This window comes from Mauremys mutica, chromosome 2 (genome assembly GCF_020497125.1).
Source record: "Mauremys mutica isolate MM-2020 ecotype Southern chromosome 2, ASM2049712v1, whole genome shotgun sequence".
NCBI classification, from domain to species: Eukaryota; Metazoa; Chordata; order Testudines; family Geoemydidae; genus Mauremys; species Mauremys mutica.
Genome location: NC_059073.1, coordinates 137613681 through 137632591, shown reverse-complemented (window position 1 = coordinate 137632591; position 18911 = coordinate 137613681). Strand labels below are relative to the sequence as shown.

At 47.0% G+C, this 18911-nt stretch overlaps 1 protein-coding gene across 9 annotated transcripts in view; it reads left to right on the top strand.

Moving 5' to 3' along the window:
- PEBP4 (phosphatidylethanolamine binding protein 4) overlaps positions 1 to 18911 on the top strand; it is a 212133-nt gene that overhangs the window by 1486 nt on the left and 191736 nt on the right. For 5 of the 9 annotated variants that reach the window (XM_045005909.1, XM_045005905.1, XM_045005908.1 and 2 more), the window contains exon 2: positions 17029 to 17174. In XM_045005909.1, the coding sequence (XP_044861844.1) occupies positions 17029 to 17174 (146 nt within the window). Of the gene's footprint in view, positions 1 to 3150; positions 3270 to 14228; positions 14416 to 16614; positions 16870 to 17028; positions 17175 to 18911 lie in introns of those variants that run through there. The other 4 variants (XM_045005912.1, XM_045005914.1, XM_045005913.1 and 1 more) reach the window with 4 other exon arrangements.

Below are 18911 nucleotides of genomic sequence, written 5' to 3'. Positions count from 1 at the left end.
TGCCTCTAACCTAGAAACCAGTCCGGAGGCACCATGGCATCCGGCTATGTAGAGCCAAGTCCAGAACTAGAGTTCTAATGTCTGGGCTAAACTAGAAAAGTTGCACCAGTGGAATTAAGCTGATCTATATCCATGCAAGCCCTTAATGTAAACACACCTAAACTGATTTTAACCCTTGGGTTTAACAGAATATGGTAATTTACTGTGGCAAGGGTTAATCTGGATTAAGTGTGCTTACACTAGAGGTTGGTACCAGTTTGGGCTTTTTCTTTTCCAAAGATCTTTAGCTTAAACCAGTGCAACTCACAGTCTAGGCAAGCCCTGAGCTAGTCGCAGGGAGGGTAGGAAGCCCCTTGGCTTGGTCTCGAGCATCCCCTGTCTCTGGGTTCCCAGCGGGATGTTGATGGCTGTCAGAGCCACTGAGGATCAAAAAGGTTAACAGTGAACACAGAATCAGATCTGTGCTCCTCGGGGTGGGAAGTGTCCATGGTGAATGGTGCATGCAGCTGTCTGTGAGCAGGGGGTGCCTGGTTTCCGAGCCTGTGAGCAGTGTCCAAAGGGGAAGATGCTTGGTGGCTTGCCTTGGAGCATCCTTATCTGTGTGCAGGCCAGCAGCCTTGGGTAGCCTGGCTTTGGAGCCTCTGGGGCTGAATGTGGAAGTGATGTGGAAGTGCTTCATGCTCCCTGAGGCTGTGTTTGTGTCAATGAGTTACACACCGGTGAGAATGAGACAGGAATGCCCATCTCTCGTTCCCACGCTCTAGGACACAAGCTGTGGTGCAGGTGCCTCTGGGTAGCAGCCCGCATGTGACTTAAACTGAGCTTCACATCTCTGAGTCAGATCTGAGAACGTGGCCATCGTCTACCTTACGTAATGTGTGGCAAGGGAAACAGCTTGTGAAGAACTGGCCCCAGGGCCTTCCCACCAAGGGGATGGAATCCGGCTTTGCTTGGGGAGAGGCTGGATGTAAACACAAATATTCATTACTAATAAGCATTACACTAGTGCCTAGAGGCCATAATCAAGATGGAGGGGCTCCATTGTGCTAGGGGCTGGACAGCTGTAGCGAGAGAGTGCCTATCCTGAAGAGTTTATGGGCCAGTGCGGGGAGGGGGAGAAACAGATGGAAGTGACAGTAGGCCCATGGCAGAACTGGGAATAGAACCCAGGTCTCCTGAGTCCCAGCAAGCCCCGCTCCTTCTGAACTTGTCCCATGGGGCAGATTCACATAGCAAGATGCTGCAATGTGCTGCAACCGGACGCTGCTCTTAGCTCAACACCACCCCTTGCCTCCCAATACGATGCTGTCCTGTCAAAATGCCTTTGAGTGGAATTCAGAGCATTGCTTCTTGTGCTCGGGAAGTGATTTCTGGACCTAGGAATGCTCCAGGAGCAATGCTGGTGGGGCGGTCTTCTTGTGATCAAAAGGGTCCTTTTTCATCTTGGGATTTAAGCTCTACATTAAAAGGGTGAACAAATGACACAAGGGTGGCTAGAGAGACTCTGTATCAGTAACATATAAGTAACTAGTCATGGTCCTGAGTAATGAGTGAATGATGTCATGGTGGGTCAAAGGGGCTCAGTAGTGTCTTTTCTCCCTGCTGGGATCATGCTGCAATGTGCCAGGCTTCAGAGCTGCTGCCTGGCACTGAAAACCAAGGCTATCGTACAGCCCTGTGTTCTCTGCATCTGCCTTGTGACTGCAAAATGTATATACTTAATATAGGTCAAATGAAAACACTATTCCCGGAATAGAAGACCTTTCCCCCCCGGAAGAGCTGCAGCTGGAAAGCACAGCCCAGGCAGGCACCATCACAGTGTGCGTGTGGCTGCAGCAGGGCGGGTATTGTCAGGTGTCTTTATGTAATGCTGGTGACAGAATCAGTAGCTCTAACACGCTGTGTTTTAGTGCTATTAACTCCAGGTGATTCAGGATTCCAAGGTCACCCCTCCTCGCTTAGCTTGAGAGAACAGGAGTTGGTCCAATAAAAGATATTCCCTCACCCGTCTTGTCTCTCGAGAGAACTTGTCATGCATACCAGAGAAGTCATGTGACCCTCCCAAAATGGGCCATCCGGCATGTAAGTGCAGGCGTGACTCCTGGGAGGGGAGTTCATGAATGGGGCAATGATTACGTGGGCTGGAGTGAGTGCAGGGAGGAGAGGGCAGACAGCCCTGCGGCTGAGTGTGCAGTACTTTGGCACATGCAATAGGCTTTAATACTTGGGGTAGGTGAAGGAGCTGGATTGTTTACAGTGTGTCACTTTAAATGGATTGTTGGCTCTGTGGCTGGGTCTGCGCTAGACTCTCTTGGGGAAAGACTGTGACAGCAATTGCCGTAGAGTGGAGGGCCAGTGATCCTTCTGCTCTTGTATTGTAGCGAAAAATGCCAGAAGCCACCTGAGCCTTGTTAATACCAACGCTGCCTGCAGAAAGGCTGCATGGTGGGAGAGGTCCCAAAAAGGCCTTGTGAAGACAAGGCCATTTTAAGGGACTAGACTAGCAAATGGGCGGAGGTATACTGCTAGAATGGAGTCCTCTATGGCACCTTGCCAGAAGCCTGAGGCCCTAATTTGCCTGTGTATTGAACTGACTGGTGTTATGAATCACTGGCCCCTACTGGATGGGCTCAGAACTGCTTGTTTGTCAAAGGCCCTACATTGCTAACAGATGAGGGAGATTCTCCTTTTAAGCCTACCGAGGGAAACAGTGGGGGCGAAGGACCTCCGTGACTTTAAGATTAAGCTAGATAAGTTTATGGAGGAGATGGTATGATAGGATAAGGGGCTTAGTCAATAGGTCAATTAAGTGCCACACTGGTAAATAGTACAATGGGTCAATGATATGATATCCTTAAGCTTTTTCCAGAGGGTATGGCTAGAGAGTCTTGCCCGCATGCTCGGGGTTCAGCTGACCGCCATATTTGGAGTCGGGAAGGAATTTTCCTCCAGGGTAGATTGGCAGTGGCCCTGGAGGTTTTTCGCCTTCCTCCGAAGCATGGGGCAGGGGTCGCTTGCTTAAGGAGTGGGTGGATCGGCATATGAGGCCTGCATCTTGCAGGTCAGACTAGATGATCATAATGGTCCCTTCTGATCTTGAATTCTATGATTCTATGAAGTGACAGTTGCTCGTGCTGTTTGGAGCGGGGGGATCTGTTCCCTCTGTGTAGCAGAGGGACAATCATGAAGCTCGTAGGTAGCACCAGATCTGTTATGCTACTTTTGCTCTCTGCTTCCACCCTAGGATCTCAAGCTGTCTTACAAAGGCAGTTAAGTATCACTATCTTCATTTTATAGATGGGGAACTATGGTACCTTGAAAATGAGATTATTCATGTTTGTTATGGTAGTGCCTAGGGACCAGTCAAGATCTAGTGCCCCTTATGCTAGGGATTGCATAAGTGCAGAACATTAGTCCCTTCCCTGAAGAGTTTATAATCTGAATTTATGGCTTCGGGGAGTGGCAGAGCCGGAAGCAGAATCCTAGATTACAGATTTCCCATCCATGTCCATTTCAATAGTGCCTTGAGGAAAGATTTCATGGTTGGGGTATTTATTGTTTTTTTGTTTTAAGGAACAAAGGACCATTGTGATTGTCTGTCTGGTCTGACCTGCATAACACTGACCTCGACCCCATTGTGCTGGGTGCGGCATAAATGCATAGTAAGAGGCAGTCCCTGCCCATTGCACTGACCACTAGACCTAGCTGAGCATTAGCAGAAATAAACTAGCTGTGATGTCTGCTTGTACTCCCGCCTTGTTTGCTAGGTGAATATGTAACGCCGTCAGATCCTGGTTGTCGGCGGGCAGGATCGAACTGGGGGCCTCTGGAGCTTAAAGCATGAGCTGCTACTGCAGGAGCTGAAAGCTAACTCGCTTTTAGTGAAGGCTGTAGAGCAGACTCATCAATCTCTCTCTCTAAGTGGTCTCGGTGCCACTAGAGGGGACAGAACACCACACCCAGAAGGTGTGTGGGCTACAAACAGATATTGCTGCGGCTTCTTCCTTTTTAAAATACACCAGCAATAAACCTCTGCAAGATCAGCTCCATCCCTTGGCGATTACAGAGAGAGGGGTGGCAACAGGCAGCATTTCAGGGCTTCTTGAGTTATAATGGGCCTGAAAGACCTCACTCTGGGAACCCGTGGTGAAAATGGCTGGTGCTTCTCTCTCAACGCGGCTAATGATGTAAAATTGGCTGTTAGACAAACCTCAAGTGGTTGTTTGTCCTGTTGGGATTTGTGAAGTGGGTGGGCGGAAGCCTGCCCACTGCTAAAGGACCTCCCCCAGCTTCAGGGGAGGATCCACAAAGTCTGGGATCTCAATTAAGTACGGGAGACAACTAAAGACATAACAGGGACAGGAGTGAGGTCGCAGGGCTAAACGAAGGGAACCTGACGGGGACACCGAGCAGAGAATCCCAGACAGTGCCCACTGCTCCTCAAAGGTGTCATGGGAGTCAGCGGACGCCACCCAGAGGAACTTTGCCCAGATGCGTGAGCGGACGGAGGAGCGGAAATAGGCCCCACAGTTGCAGGAAACCCTGTTGGCCAGCTTCCTCTCCTGGTCTTGTAGATGGCCAGTTTGGCCTGTGCTAGAAGGAGGTTGACAAGGAGGTCCCATGACTTTGTAGGGCCATGGCAGTGGTTGCTTGTCTCATTATAGCCCAGGCCTCTGTACCTCTGATCCGGTCCATGATACATAGCTGGCACTTAATCCAGCGTGACTGACCATAGCTGCCTGTTGGCAAACGGTGCAGACAGAAGACAGGCAGGTAGAACTCTGAACTCTGGCAGGTAGAAATCCTTTCAGCTAATCTCTTACCACTGATTGCCTGCTAATACAGTAAATCTGCTACCATCTGTGTAACATGTTGTGTTTTTCTTACATGTGAGAGTGCTTTGGCCCAGTGGCTGATAGTGTACCTTGTGCCATGCCTGAAACATCATGGCTGTTGCTCAAAGCAGTGCTTCTAGAAATGGCTTGTTTGCCAGACCTCTCCTGTGTCGCTTTCCTAACCATCTGATAAGTGCTGCAGACACCCAGATACAGGCTCCTGCTAATTATGTTTAGTAGAACAATCCACTGCTCCCTCTCTGCACACATTCAGATTCATCCTACTTCATGTTCCCTTGAGTTTTCAAAGCTGCCACTGTACGCTGCTTTAAAATAATGTTGCTGATATCTTGAATGAGATTTTCATGAAGACAGGAACTTTTCCATTCAATAACCAGAAGTGCTTTTTAATGCATATTTTCCTGGACCATTAAAGGAGTAAAGAGCCCTAATTAAAGTGTTTTGCCCCACGCCCCATTATCAAAAATCCAAGGTCTTACTATCATTCTTCAAGGGACCTATTTAGCAAATATGATCTCAAATGAGCCTGGCACTATGTCTTGTAGTAGCTATTCTATCTTGTAATAAAAATCTATTATGACTTCTAGGTACGAGAGAGAGGTAGATGGGTAGAGAACCAAGAACTCTTAATGTCTCCAGAGTCCAATTATCCAGTCCTGCATTCTTAATTACCTACTATGATGACAACAGTAACAACAAGATCAAATCAAAATTGTACAACGTGTGGGTTCTTAGTTACATACCTGTCCAGTCCACTTAAATTATGAGTAGAGGTGGGTGGAAAACTGTTTGTTTGCCATCAGGCAATAACTTTTGAGCATCTGAAACTTTTCCCCATACCAAACCAGCATGAGAAGTCAAACTCACATTGATTCACTAAATTTGTGAAAAATTCAGAGCAGGTCAGCTGAAATGTTTTTTGTTTTTCTTTTGAGTTCAACCTTTAAAGTTACCTCTTTTTTTAGCATAAATTCATTAAAATTTGAAAGGCATTTTGAACCAAAAAAATCTGTTTAAAAAATGACAAAATAGGATGTTTCAACAATTTTGAAACTTTGGAAATGAGAACTGACTCTTTCCTGCAGTTTTGATTTCAAGGATTTTCCAAGGGGAATTTTCTGACAAGGCTTTTTCCCAACCGCTCTATTTATGGGATCAGTGTCCATACCCTACGTGCTTCAAGTTCTCCCCATTGATAAGACCCATTGAACTCTGCCAGCCCAGAGAGGTTCAGAACCTTAAACCATTGCCATAGTTCTTTAAAGCTCTATTCAGCACATGAGCCAAAGTGTATGATGTGGCAGGGCAGGAAACTGGTAGAGAAGATGTTGGATCAAGTACTATGGCCTCTTCTACAGCTAGTGATCTACTGGAGACAGAGGATAACAATATTTGGATGTTCCCCAAACACAATCAAAATGGTCTACGTTATTGGACAGAGATCACCATTGCTCAAACTTGTAAGCAATGACACTCTAATACCGGAGCGCCACATGAAGAGATCAACCCCTGCTATCCCAGATAGGGAGTGGACACCCTTCACAGCAAAGAGCCAGCAGCCTACAGGGCCTTGCTAACCAGGAGATAAATTTCCAAGGTGAACAGGCAAGCAAGTCCTCTACCTGTTGCCATGGAAAAGCCAGCTCAAAGGACTGCTTCTTGAATATGACCTTTAAAATGGCAAGACCTGGGCTCTGACTGGGGCAGATAGAAAACTCCCTTGCCAAGGCCCCTGCCCTTGCAAGTTCAGTTCTAGCAGCCAAAAGTAGAGGCTGATAATGGATGCACTGTGTGTGGGTGGGTGGTTTGTGTGTGTGGTTTTTTTTGTTTGTTTGGTTTTTTGTTGTTGGTTTTGTTTTATGCTCTAAATCCAATCCTTGCTCTGCTGAGAATTGCAGGTAGACCAGGAAACTGCTGCTTTCCTGCATTGCTCAAACATGGGAGTATCAGTACCATCAGCATTGATTGAGGCTGTATTGCTGTTCACAGTTCCCTGTAACTTTAGGTTCTTCACTGGATCTTCTGATCTAGGACTAAGTATGTTCTATTACTGAACTTGCACTGCTATCTCGCCTCCCATGCAAAGATCAAGATGATTGTCAGTCATCTGAAGAAGATAGAGTGACTGGACAGCAAGTGTGAAAAATCGGGACAGGGCGTGGGAGGTAATAGGAGCCTATATAAGAAAAAGACCCCAAAATCAGGACGGTCCCTATAAAATCGGGACATCTGGTCACCCTAGAAGGAAAGAGGAATTATCAGCATGTCAGCTCTGTTTCCCAAATCAAACCACAAACTGGTGTTGGAGCCCAGAACAGAGCCCCGGTCTCCTGCTGCTGTGCTTGGACCAAACAGCCGTACTAAGGTATCAAAAGAAGCCATGCTGTTTAGTTGCAATTTTGCAATCTCAGTATGCAGAGCCGGCCGTAGACCAAATGGCACCCCAGGCAAGGAGTGTCTTTGGCACCCCCCTCCATTTGTTAAACGTTTGAATACCTTATTTTTGATTGCATTTGTAGCCCATTTCATAGGTTTGAACGCATGATTTATTCCTGTCACATAAGACTGACTGGCGACACCCAGGGGCGGCTCTAGGATTTCCGCTGCCCCAAGCATGGCGGCACACCGCGGGGGGGCGCTCTGGCGGTCGCCGATCCCGCGGCTCCGGTGGACCTCCCGCAGACGTGCCTGTGGAGGGTCCGCTGGTCCCATGGCTCCGGTGGACCTCCCGCAGACATGCCTGCGGGAGGTCCACCGGAGCCGCCTGCCGCCCTCCCGCGGGATGCCGCCCCAAGCGCGCGCTTGGCGCGCTGGGGTCTGGAGCCGGCCCTGGCGACACCCCACCCCTTGTACCCGCAAGGGCATGGCTGACAACATTCTAGGAGGTTTGAGAAAAATGTAGTTCTCAAAATCTGGAAGATTCCATGAGATTCTACAAAGGTCTAGAACATTCTAGGAGGTTAGTGAAAAATGAATCCACATACGGAATACCTGAAACATGTTACTTCAAACATTCTATCTCCCCTTTTGTCACTAACAACAAAAACACCTTCTCCTCCCCGAGCCCAGTACCCCCAAAGCTTGGCATCCTGGGTGTTCGCCTGCCCCTAAATCCATCTCTGGTTGTATGTCTTACTGCCAACATTTTTTTTTTAATATTTGCCATGTTACATTAAACAGTAGGAGAGGTTTTTAAATGATGCCATGAGAAACTGTACACCTTTCTTTGCTAAAGGAACATAACCCTCCTCCCCTCAAAGAAAAAAAAAAGTCTTCTGGGGAGATACATAATTTCTCTTTATTGAATGACCAAATAAACTGAAAAGAAAAGCACCAGCCAATGCTCTGGGTTCCTGTGTCTTGGGGCCAGAGATATTTAGTTGCTCTGACATCCTTTCTCTCTGCAGGCAATTAACATCTTGCATCTTATGAGAATAGAGGTCACTGCGTAAAATTTACTGCAGGTAAATTTAGACTCCATGAAATAACCCTTCACACAGCATGGAAAATCACTGCCTGGGCAGGTCAGGGAGGCAAATATTGTTTCTGGGTTTTAAATAGTGCTGGTTAATCTTAAACTAGAGCTGACTGGAAAACAGAATCTCTGTCCCCTGGGAAGATCTAATATTTTGAAATCTTGCTTTTGTTCTGAATTGGAATGAAAAGTCAAATTTTCATGAATAGAAATTCTGAAACTGTTTTAATTTGGAAACAAATGTTTAATGGTAAAATACATATTCTATTTTATATTGACATATTAAAACTAGTAATACTGAAGTCAACATAAAGTAAAGTCAAATGTTTCAACAGGATCAAAACAGGAGTCAGTGATTTGTTTTGATCCTTAACAAAAATGACATGTTCCTGTGAAATATTTTGATTTTTTTTTTTTACAAGACTGCATTTTTCTGCAGTGGAATTAAGCCCATTTTCCCAAAGTCCCCAGCTAGCACCCTAGCCATTGTGCCATCCAGGATGTAAGCTGTCATGGATGGAATCTCCTTTCCCTCTAATGCACAACTGGTCTAGTGTGTTCTGGGGGTGTGCTCTGTAAAGCATCAGGTACCCTGGAAATTCATTACTGGACTGGATAGGCCAATGAGCTGATGTTTTGCTGCTGCAGCACCTGTTCTAGATTCTTTGAATTCAAATTAAAGGATCACAATCCACTAAAAATTGCAATTCTGTGTCAAAATGCCTTACCATGTGTTAGTCACCCTGAGGGTTACTTGTACCTGGCAGAGGTTCCAAGCAGGAGAAAATATTTTTCTTGTTGTCTGTGTACTTTGTAGTTGACAGTATAGTTATTTCACTGTTTACTCTGTAGGATTAGTCAATTTACCCTTCTCTTGTGTGCAAGGACTTTTGGAGAACAAAAAATGGCAGAGGGATGTCAGAAGCAGCAGGCATATGACCTGACACTACTTTGTGTCCTTAAAGCCTTATGGGAAGATATGTAACTTCTCTTATTTATTGAAGCACCAAGAAAACCAAAGGGAAAAGCACTAGCCAATGCACTGGATTCCCGACGCAGGGGCTGGAGACCTCAGTGGTGCTGACACTTCTTCGGAGCAAACAAACCACCAGGAAGTGCCACTGGCTGGAATGTTTGCTTTTGTTCTTGGGAAGCATACTGAATGTCATGATCAGACAACTGTTTGTGATCTCATGGGAGGAGGGGAAAAGAGCCTTATTTTTCAACTCACCTCTTGTTGCACCAAGGAAACTCCCTTGGCATGATTCCTTCTTAATCATACCAGTGTGAGTGGGTGGAGGATCAGGTGGAATGGAAGAGGTCTGACACTTGGCACATCTAAAAGGCAAAACATATACTCTTCAGAAGTAAATGGATGCGTCATATCAGGTGGAGGTGCTTGATTTGACAGTATTCAGAAGGGGGTGACTGAAAGCATGAGAACTATGCTAGATGCTCAAGATTCTAGCATCAAAGTAAACAAGCGTCTCCTCCAGCACATCACTGGATTAAAGCATAGTGCTGCATCCTGCCCTCAGACTTATTCCCATCTTGTTGAGTAATGCTGAACAGATCTTACTCATTCTGCTCTGCTTCTTTATGTATCTGTAAAATGGGTCTTTTATTTATGTAGTATCAATGGCATCCATAGTGCTTTTGAGAAAGAGAAAGGAAAACTTGCCTTCTCCAAAAAGTTGGTGGCTGTCTACTGCAGCCAGTCAAAATGTAAAATTGTTGCAGGTCAAACTCTATTGCTGGGATCAAAACTGGTGTGTGTCACTCTATAGCAGGGTGAATCCCCACTGTGCCTGAGTTAGAGCAAAGGATGGCTTCCCCCACCCCGCCATCCCAGATCACTCCAAATCAGAGACTTGAATCTGGGTTTGCCCCATCACAGGCTAGTGCAGTTGCCACCCAGTTTGTGTGTTCATTTTCATTCATTCTCTTTCACCCACCCCTCGCAACAAAAACCAAACCATCCCGGTGAAAGTATTACCTGGCTTCATTGAAGCCGTATGTCACTTAGGCAAAAATGTTCCAACCAGCTCTTCTCAAAATGGATCAATATTTGACTTTAGGGGGGGAACCCTCACCAGGAAGATCACTAAAACCACTATTAGAGCAGCTTTGGTTCCCCCCCCCCCATTTACTGAGAAACTGGGGTTTTAGTAAACATTTGTGCTATTTAGTTTCACTAATAGCACAAATGAGCCAACAGTTTGCCACATAACTTCTAGGTTTTTGAAAAACTGGTGTTTTTGTTTTTTGTTTTCAATAAGGGGAAAAATCCTAGTTCAAAATATTTCAGATGGCTCTATTTTGCTGAGAAATTATATTTTGCTTTGTGTGTGTTTTGTTTCAGATCAGATTGTTGTCTTTTTGGGTGACTTTGGGTTTGTTTGGCCAGTGAACCAAAAATCGACTATTTGCACAATTCTTACGCTATTTCCTCACTGGCTCAGAGGCCGAAAGCACCTGTAAAGAAAGATGCTGTAGACAGGCCGAAGTACTGTTGTTTGCTTGTTCATTGCCAGACAATATTGTGTCTGTGCATTCTGAGTCTCCCTTTACCAGGCATGTATCTAGAAAGCAAACTGTCTATTGGCTTTAAGCCTCCAGGGAGGTGGCTGATGGTCATTTGACCTTGCAAATTAACATACAAGCCGCTGTACTGAGCTTTGCAATGTGACTTCATGCCTGTAGCAGGCTCCACTCAGCAGTGGTGGGCATGGTGTTCTTGCTGTCATTACAGCTCTGCCCTCTGCGCGAGTCATAAGATCATTATAATTACTCTGCAAATATCTCTAAAAAACTAACGCCCAAGTTCATCTTACACCGGATACAGCAAAAAGGCTTGTTCTCAACTGCTCAGTCTGCCTACACAGTCAGTAAGGGAACTCTGTTTGCCCCTTGCCACTCCTCCTATCCCTTTGCTCATATTGTGTTTCATACCTATCCATGAGGGAAGTGGTTGACAGTGTGTGTATCCTGCTCTCCTCCTCTCTGGTAAGCACCTCCCTGATCGTGCCTCTTTGCAAGCCAGTCTTGACTTGCTGCAGAATGGTGCTCAAAGCCATGCCTGGCAAAACAATAGGCCGCACGGGGGAGGCAGGAGCCCAACAGATGCCACGTCACTGTATCAAAAGCAAGTGAAGGGCCCAATGTGAGCAGCACCAACAGGTATTTATTGTGATGCAAGGGGTATCTTTGGGGGTGAAAAGTAGCGAGTGGATGATCTATCAGAAAGGACACGAGGAAGTCCTGTCTAGTGGTGAGATCAGGGGAGATTAGGACTTAAGGACTACTGAGTTCTGCTTCTGACTCGAGTGTGTGTAACCTTGAGGTTCTTCATCTGTGAAGCGATGATGCCTTCCTTAAAGAGGATCTGAGATTAATTCATGTTCCTGCCCTTTACTGAAACCTCTCCAGGAGTGCAGTGACCGCTTGTAACGCGTGGGAAGTATGGATACGTACTCTGTAAGCCTTGACACAATCGCAGCAGGGGTGGTGGTGGTGATTGGTGGAATGTGTATCTGCACCAATGTAAATCCTAGTGTAGATGCACCGCTGTGGTGTAAAAGTGACTGGTACCAGGAGTTGCCCAATGCAAGCCCCTCTTTACACTGGTACAGCATGTCTATACTATACGTTACCACTGGTGCAAAACCCCCCCGTGTAGACCAAGTGCCACTGTCCAAGCTCCTGGTGCCGGCTGACCCAGACTGGGCTGTAGGGTGGATCCCAATGTGAGTAGGCACTGCAGTAAATGTTACAGTGGATGCCTAGGAAGATGCTAAGAACTCCTTCATGACCTGTTACAATAAAGGGATTTCATCTATCAGGAACCGGGTTCTAAGCCATTGAGCAAGTGGGACAAACTCTCTAGGGAAGTTCTCAAAGTGTCACCACTGTCAAAATTCTGAAGTGAGTTAGAGAAGATGCCAGCAAGGAGGATGGAAGGCTGGGCCTGCAGAAGGCAGAGCACCGAATTGGATAATCCAAGTTCACAAGGCCATGTGAGTGTCCCCTGGGCTAATCTCAAGTGGGTACTGGCAGCATTGTTGGTTGCCCTGACTGGGTTTCTCCATCTCTCAAAGGGAGAGACCTATCAAAATGGGGAATAGAACCCTGTGCTTCTCTTAGCAGTGGGAAAGGTGAAATGTATGCTGCCAGCTATTTTGCTCATTTCAAGTAATACGGAGACATTTGGTGGCTCAAAGCCACGTAGCAAGTGGTGCAAAGTCACAAGCTTCATGTGGTGGTGGTGGGGGGGCTAGAATTTCCCTTGATCAGCACATGCAGCTACCACTGACCTCATTTGTCATTCTACCAGTTATACTGGGGAATATGGAGCTCTTGAAATCGTTAACTCCTGGATTACAGTAGAGGATGAGAATGTAAGGCCTGGCTCTGCAGACATTGGTCATGCAAGCAGGCACCTTGACTTCTGTGGGAAAAGAATTTGCTCACCTGAATTGGTGTGTACAGGATCAGGGCTCTAATTATAGGGCTTGCCCATCCCGGAACGTGGGAACATTGCAATTACTCCCAAACCTGAGGATGGCTCCCATTACATTCCTGGTTCCTCTTCTGTTGATGACAGTGGCATTCTCGCTTGCCCGTGCGCTCTCTGTATGTCTGTAACTATTATGTTACAATGGAGCATGTGTTGTAATACATATAAGAAAAACCACTATCAGCTGGGAATGACACAGCCAGAATCAATTAGCCAGCCGTCTTTATTGCCTGGTGCATCCTGCAAATAAACATTTCAAGGCTGGATCCTTCCCACCTAACTTGGAGGCAGTCACTCGGGGATGTAGTAATTCAGAGCTGTGCAGAGATTCACTCTTCTGGTTCTTTGTAGACTTGCAGCCTCTGAAATTAAGGTGGGTGCCTCAGAGTTTGCCTGTCTTAGAACATATGCCTAAAGCCTTCTCACAACCTATGGAGATGGGAATAGGGTTTGCTCAAACCTGGGCTGAGTTTGGGATTTATATAATGGGGGATCTGGGATTGTCTAGTGCAGGGGTTCTTAAACTGGGAGTCAGGACTCCTCGGGGAGTTATTAATGGCGGGGGAGAGGGATCATGAGCTGTCAGCCTCCACCCCAAACCCTGCTTTGCCTCCAGCATTAGAATGGTTTTAAATTAAAACCACTTTTTTATGTATTTATAAGGGGAGGTTGCACTCAGAGGTGTGTGAAAGGGGTCACCAATACAAAAGTTTGAGACCCACTGGTCTAGCGACTGGAGCGAAGGAACTGCAGTCCAGGATTTGCCGAGAGCGAGGTCTCACAGAGCAGTGGGACTGGGCATTGAGATTCCTGGATTCTATTCCTGCTCTCCCACACGTTACACTGCCTTGGATCAGTATCTTAACCTCTCCATGTTTCCGTTTCTGCTAACACAACCCCCTTCTCCATGCTCCCGCCTGTGAGGTAGGTGAGTATTTGTAAAGCACTATTGGATCCTCTCATGAAAAGCTCTGTAGAAGGGGTAGCATGTAAAATACGAGGTGCACACTGAACTGGGGGACAGCACCTACAAAACGACTGGTCACCCCAGACTGGTCTCTCACTTAGGAGTTAGCAGCTGCCCTTTTTCTCTTGGCTATTTGCCTCTCCTCGCATATTCTCTCTCCCATTCCCGGCTTCCAGTCTTGCCCTCTGCTCTCCTACTGAAGAAACCATCTCTATGGCAACTTAAAACGCACTCTCCCAGTTTCTTCAGCTGGAGATCGAGGACCACTCCCTCCAATGTCAAGATCTTCCCAGAAGGAAGCATATCGACTAACCCTCAACAAATGCTCCATTGCCGCCCACCCCCAGAGAACGGGGAGCCAGAATCGGAACCTGCCTCTAACTGTCAAGTCTGAGATGACTGACAGTTGCAAAACCCATTTGGCTTCAGCTCCTGCTTCCCTGCTCCTCTCACTTTCCCGCCCTGGCACCTGCCAGCTGTCACTCTGGCTGGGCATGAGGATTGACTGAGGGTTACAAAGTCCAGCCAGCTGCAGTGTTTATCTGCCTGCTTGAGGCAGATAAGTTCCCTGCTCCAGCCTGGCCTGATTCTTCTGCTCCAGGTAAACTGCAGAGATTTGTGGGGGGGCTATGACCTGCTTCGGCAGAGGGGGGCTTTGGAAGGGCAATTTCCTCTCCCTGTTGGTTGCTCCCTAATTCTTCAGGAATAACCAAGAGAGGCAGAAATAGTTAGGTGCTCCAGAGAAGGGAAAAGAAGTGGAAAAGAAGTCCAACAGGAAAGATGGACTCATGCTTAATGCGTTTAAGTGGGACTTGTATCCAATCCCTGCTTGACCTTGGGCAAGTCACTTAATCTCTGCCCTCAGTTGCCAACCATCTGCTTGGGTGTTGTAGCCATTGCAAGCTCCTGGGCAGGGACGGTCTCTTACTATGTGTATGTACGACATCTAGCACGGTGGGGCCTGTAAGGGCACATCTACGCTGCAATCGAAGACCCAGGCCGCTGCCGTGGCTGACCTGGGTCGGCCCACTTAAGATGTGGGGTTATACATTTGCAGTGTAGATGCTCAGGCTGGAGCCTGAGTTTTGAGACCCTCCTGCCAGGCTCCAGCCCAAGCCCGAACATTTATACTACTGTTTTATAGCCCCAGCCCGAGTCAGCTGGCCCCGGCTCTGAGATTGGTGCCGTGGGGTTTTTTATTGCAGCGTAAATATACCCATAGCATCCTACCACATACAAATCCACAGTTCTCCTGGAATAAGCTCTCTGACCCCTTCTTGATTTACAAATTTTGAATAACAAGGCCCCACTGAAGGCTTAAAGGTGCCACAACCCCTTCTGGTGGGGGACAGGCTCTGCCTAGTAACTGGAGGGAATCCACTGCGCGAGGCTATGGTGGAACCACTCGAAGTGAATTAGTGTGTGATTGTCTAGAATGGGAACCCCAGGTATAAAATCTTCATATCTTATAAAGCCAGAAAGGCAGCGTGTGCTCATCTAGTCTGACTTGCCTAGCACAGGTCATAGGACTTCCCTGAATTAATTCTTGTTTGAACTAGAGCAGAGATCTTAGGAGGGGGGAAGCCAACTTTGATTTAAAAATATGCAGAATTAATTCCCTTTTGACTCCTAGGTGTCTCTACTGTGCTCGTCACTGAGGATCCAAAACCCCTTCTCACTCAGTGATGAGCTCGGGACGGTAGGCGCTGACTAGCTGCAGCATCCATGGAAATTGTTCTCAGTAGTTAAGTGCATTCATTTGAACTTCTTGGGTGAAATGAGGCCGTGTTTCATGCAAACCTCCCTCCTCTTCCCCCACACTGTGAAGCTGTGCTTCAGTGTGTTACAAAAAGCAGCAGGGAATTCACGTGACTACTCAGAGAGAAACCTTGTTTTAACCCTGGCTAGTACCGCAGAGTAAGGATGTCTGCTTTGATCATTGACTAGCCAACAGGGTGTTGACTGCTCAGAGAGTGCGCATCCTGAGGGACAACTCTAAGACATGCTACACACTGATGGGGACTAGGCACTACTGTAGTAAAAACAATACTTTGGAGGCCTGGGTGTGCTAGGCACTGCACGCACGTAGTGAGAGAATTCCAGCCCTCAAGAGCTTACAGTCTAAAAGGACAAAACAAAGAATAGGGGGGTGGGAGGGAACAGAGTCAGGCTTGTACTTCTGGGGAATCAAATCCAGGTCTCCTGAATCCAATCTATCATCCCATATTCCCATCTACTGGCCCAGATTGTATCAGAAGGGAGACCAGAACACTATGTCTTCTCTTTCTGGGGTTTTCTGGGTTCAGCCCCAAACCTCATCTGCTCCAGCTGCATGTGTTTTGGAGCTGCGGTATTGATTCAAATATGGAATTCAAAATGCAAGAACTGCCATGCTAGGTCAGACCAATGGTCCATCTAGTCCATTATCCTGTCTCTGGCAGTGGCCAGTACCGGAGCTTCAGGGCAGTATAGCAGGTTGCATCCATGAATATGTTAAGGAAAATGTTGATAGAGCCATTGCTATAGCTGGAAGAAAGCCCAACAAGGCATGGGGGAGGACAGAGGGAGTATGGAGTGGGGGGCATGGAGGAATAGTGGGTACACTCGAATTGAGTTTGCATCAGATGTAGCAACGGAAAGCCCCTCACTGTCCTCTCCCTCCTGTGTACCCAAAGCAAACAGCAGAAGTACAGCTGATTTATTTTTTTCTGAGGTCTGCTAAGCTGCCTGTTATACAAGGCAGCAGTGGGGCCCTCCGAGAGGCAAGGTCTTGCTAAGGGCTAGCAGCAGACAGAGCCTGGCAGGAGTCCTGCATTCTCTGGTGCTGTCTGTCATTAGTAAATGCAATTACCCTCTGACATAACGGAGATATAACTGATCTGGAATTGGCAGAGGCAAAAGTGATTTGTAAGAATGGCTTTGCTTTGTCTGCAGCTTATCTCCAGGACTAGATAACGAGCAGGCTAAGAGATGCAGTGGAAACGCTCGCACTGCCAGTGAAACAGCAAGGCAGCTGCAAACAGTCTCGCTGCAGAAGAGCTGAAAGGGAGATGAGGTGTGTGCTCTGGTGGAGGGCTGGCTCCTCAGGAAGTCCCTGTACTGCACCCTGTGCCAAAGGGAGCCTGCGTGAGGGAGCAGAGGCCTTGCTGAGAAGGTCTGGGGTGCTGCTTTGCCAGTGGAAAGTTCTAACCCAATGTCCTTTGGTCCCTGACAGGTCAGGATGAAGCTGCTGGTCGCTGTGGTGCTGGTTGCAGGCCTGGCTGGCGTCGCTGCCTGGGGAGGTGAGGCCTTCACAGGGGATGAACACATGGGCACCTGCGTCTTTGAGAAGCTGACCGGCCAGGACTACAAGTTCTGCAGGTGAGCAGCTTCCACTTGTTGCTGTTCTCAGACTTGCCAGTGCCTTGAAACACCATATATCTGGGGGGCCTGTGGAGGAGCAGCCTGCAGGTCTCAACATGCTTAGGAATGTAGGACTTGCCATACCAGATGGACCTGATAAGCCATTGCATCAGGTATCCTCCAGCTGTAGGCTAAGCTCATACATGAAAAGAAGGTAGTTCCTCACGCAGTGGGTTTCCTGTGCAATCCTGCACACAACGGAAGGGAAAGGACGGTGACCCTTCCTGACCCTTGTGGTAAACTAATGGTGCCCTGAAGCATGAAATCTGATTTCCCTTCTCTTTTGGGCTGCAGCTACAAATACTGTTGTTCGTAATGTTATCCAGGCCCTTCATAAATCTGGCTTGTAGCTTCCTAGTGTAGTGAATGTGAACCCTGACAGCATTGTGGGGCAAAGCTAAATCCATTGTCCATCTGCTCTGATGTTGACCTTAAGTTCTGACCAAGGTAAACCACAGTCCACTGGGACTTCTAGTCTTTGCATTATTTTATGCAAGGTTGGTCCTTGCATCCTCACCTGGTCACGTTTTAATCATTCCCTGACCTGTACAATACAGTTGACTGTAACTTTATTTTGTATAGCCTCTGTCCTGCAAAATGTTTCACTGAGTCAAAGATGAAGATAAATAATAGCTAGAGCAGGCTAAAAAAACCCCCAAAACATTATTTTCTTGTGGGGTTTTCCACATTGTTTTCTAAAGAGCCTTTTCTGCCAAAAAAAATTGTTTTGAGGAAAGGCGTTTTTAAAAAAACCCACAAACACCTCCCCCCCACCCCAAAAAAACAACAACACCCACAATAGCCATGGCAGGAGAGAGACCTTGAAAGCTTAAAAGCGAGCATATCAAGAGAACACTTGACCTGAGATTTGAAAGGGGGAGAAAGCAGGAAAGCTGCTTTTACAGGCCTTCCGAGCAGAAGAGAAGGCATCAAGGCTGTGGGGAAGTAACACACCTTATGCCTCCTAACAACTGCTCCACTGGAGAATAACAGGCCACTGATGTTACAGGCTAACAATGGTGCCCCTTCGCTCAGGTTGTACAGGATCTGTGGTTTTGGTGCTTCAGGGCTGTGGCTCAAACTCTATTGAGGATTTGTATGGGGTGTTGGACCCAGAAGCACAGCTAGGAGGCCAGTAGGAGACAAGAAGGGATGGTGCATGTGTCTTTCCTTTTATTTTTAACAATATTACTAAGGACTTTTGCATAAAAATAGCATCTCCATTTTTTCAAGGTGAACTGAAATGCTCTTTTTAAAATAAGCAACTTAAACTGAGCTCCCGAATTATTAAGGTCAGTGTAGACTTAACCTTGCTACTTATTAGTATATTTTATCCCATCTCTGATTTCCTTCCACATGTCACAAACAAGAACCTCTTGCTTTGAACTCTCCACCTCTCCTGCCCTATGCGCACAATCGTTCCTGTCCTGTGCATATATTGTGCATTCACTTAGCTTCCCCCTTGGCTGGAGGATTTAACGGCTCCTCTTACAAGGTTCATGTCAGCTCCAGCTAATCTTTAGAGCAGCCCTAGGCCGTGCCATCTTCTTTCTGTTGATCTGGAGCCTGCATAAAGGCATGACTTGTAGTTATGATTGCAGTGCAATTTGTTCTATGTCTACGACAATGTGCAGTTTCTCTGTGGTGTTACATGACGTGGTAAGGAAAAATGATTTGAAAGTCTGCCTTGGTTAT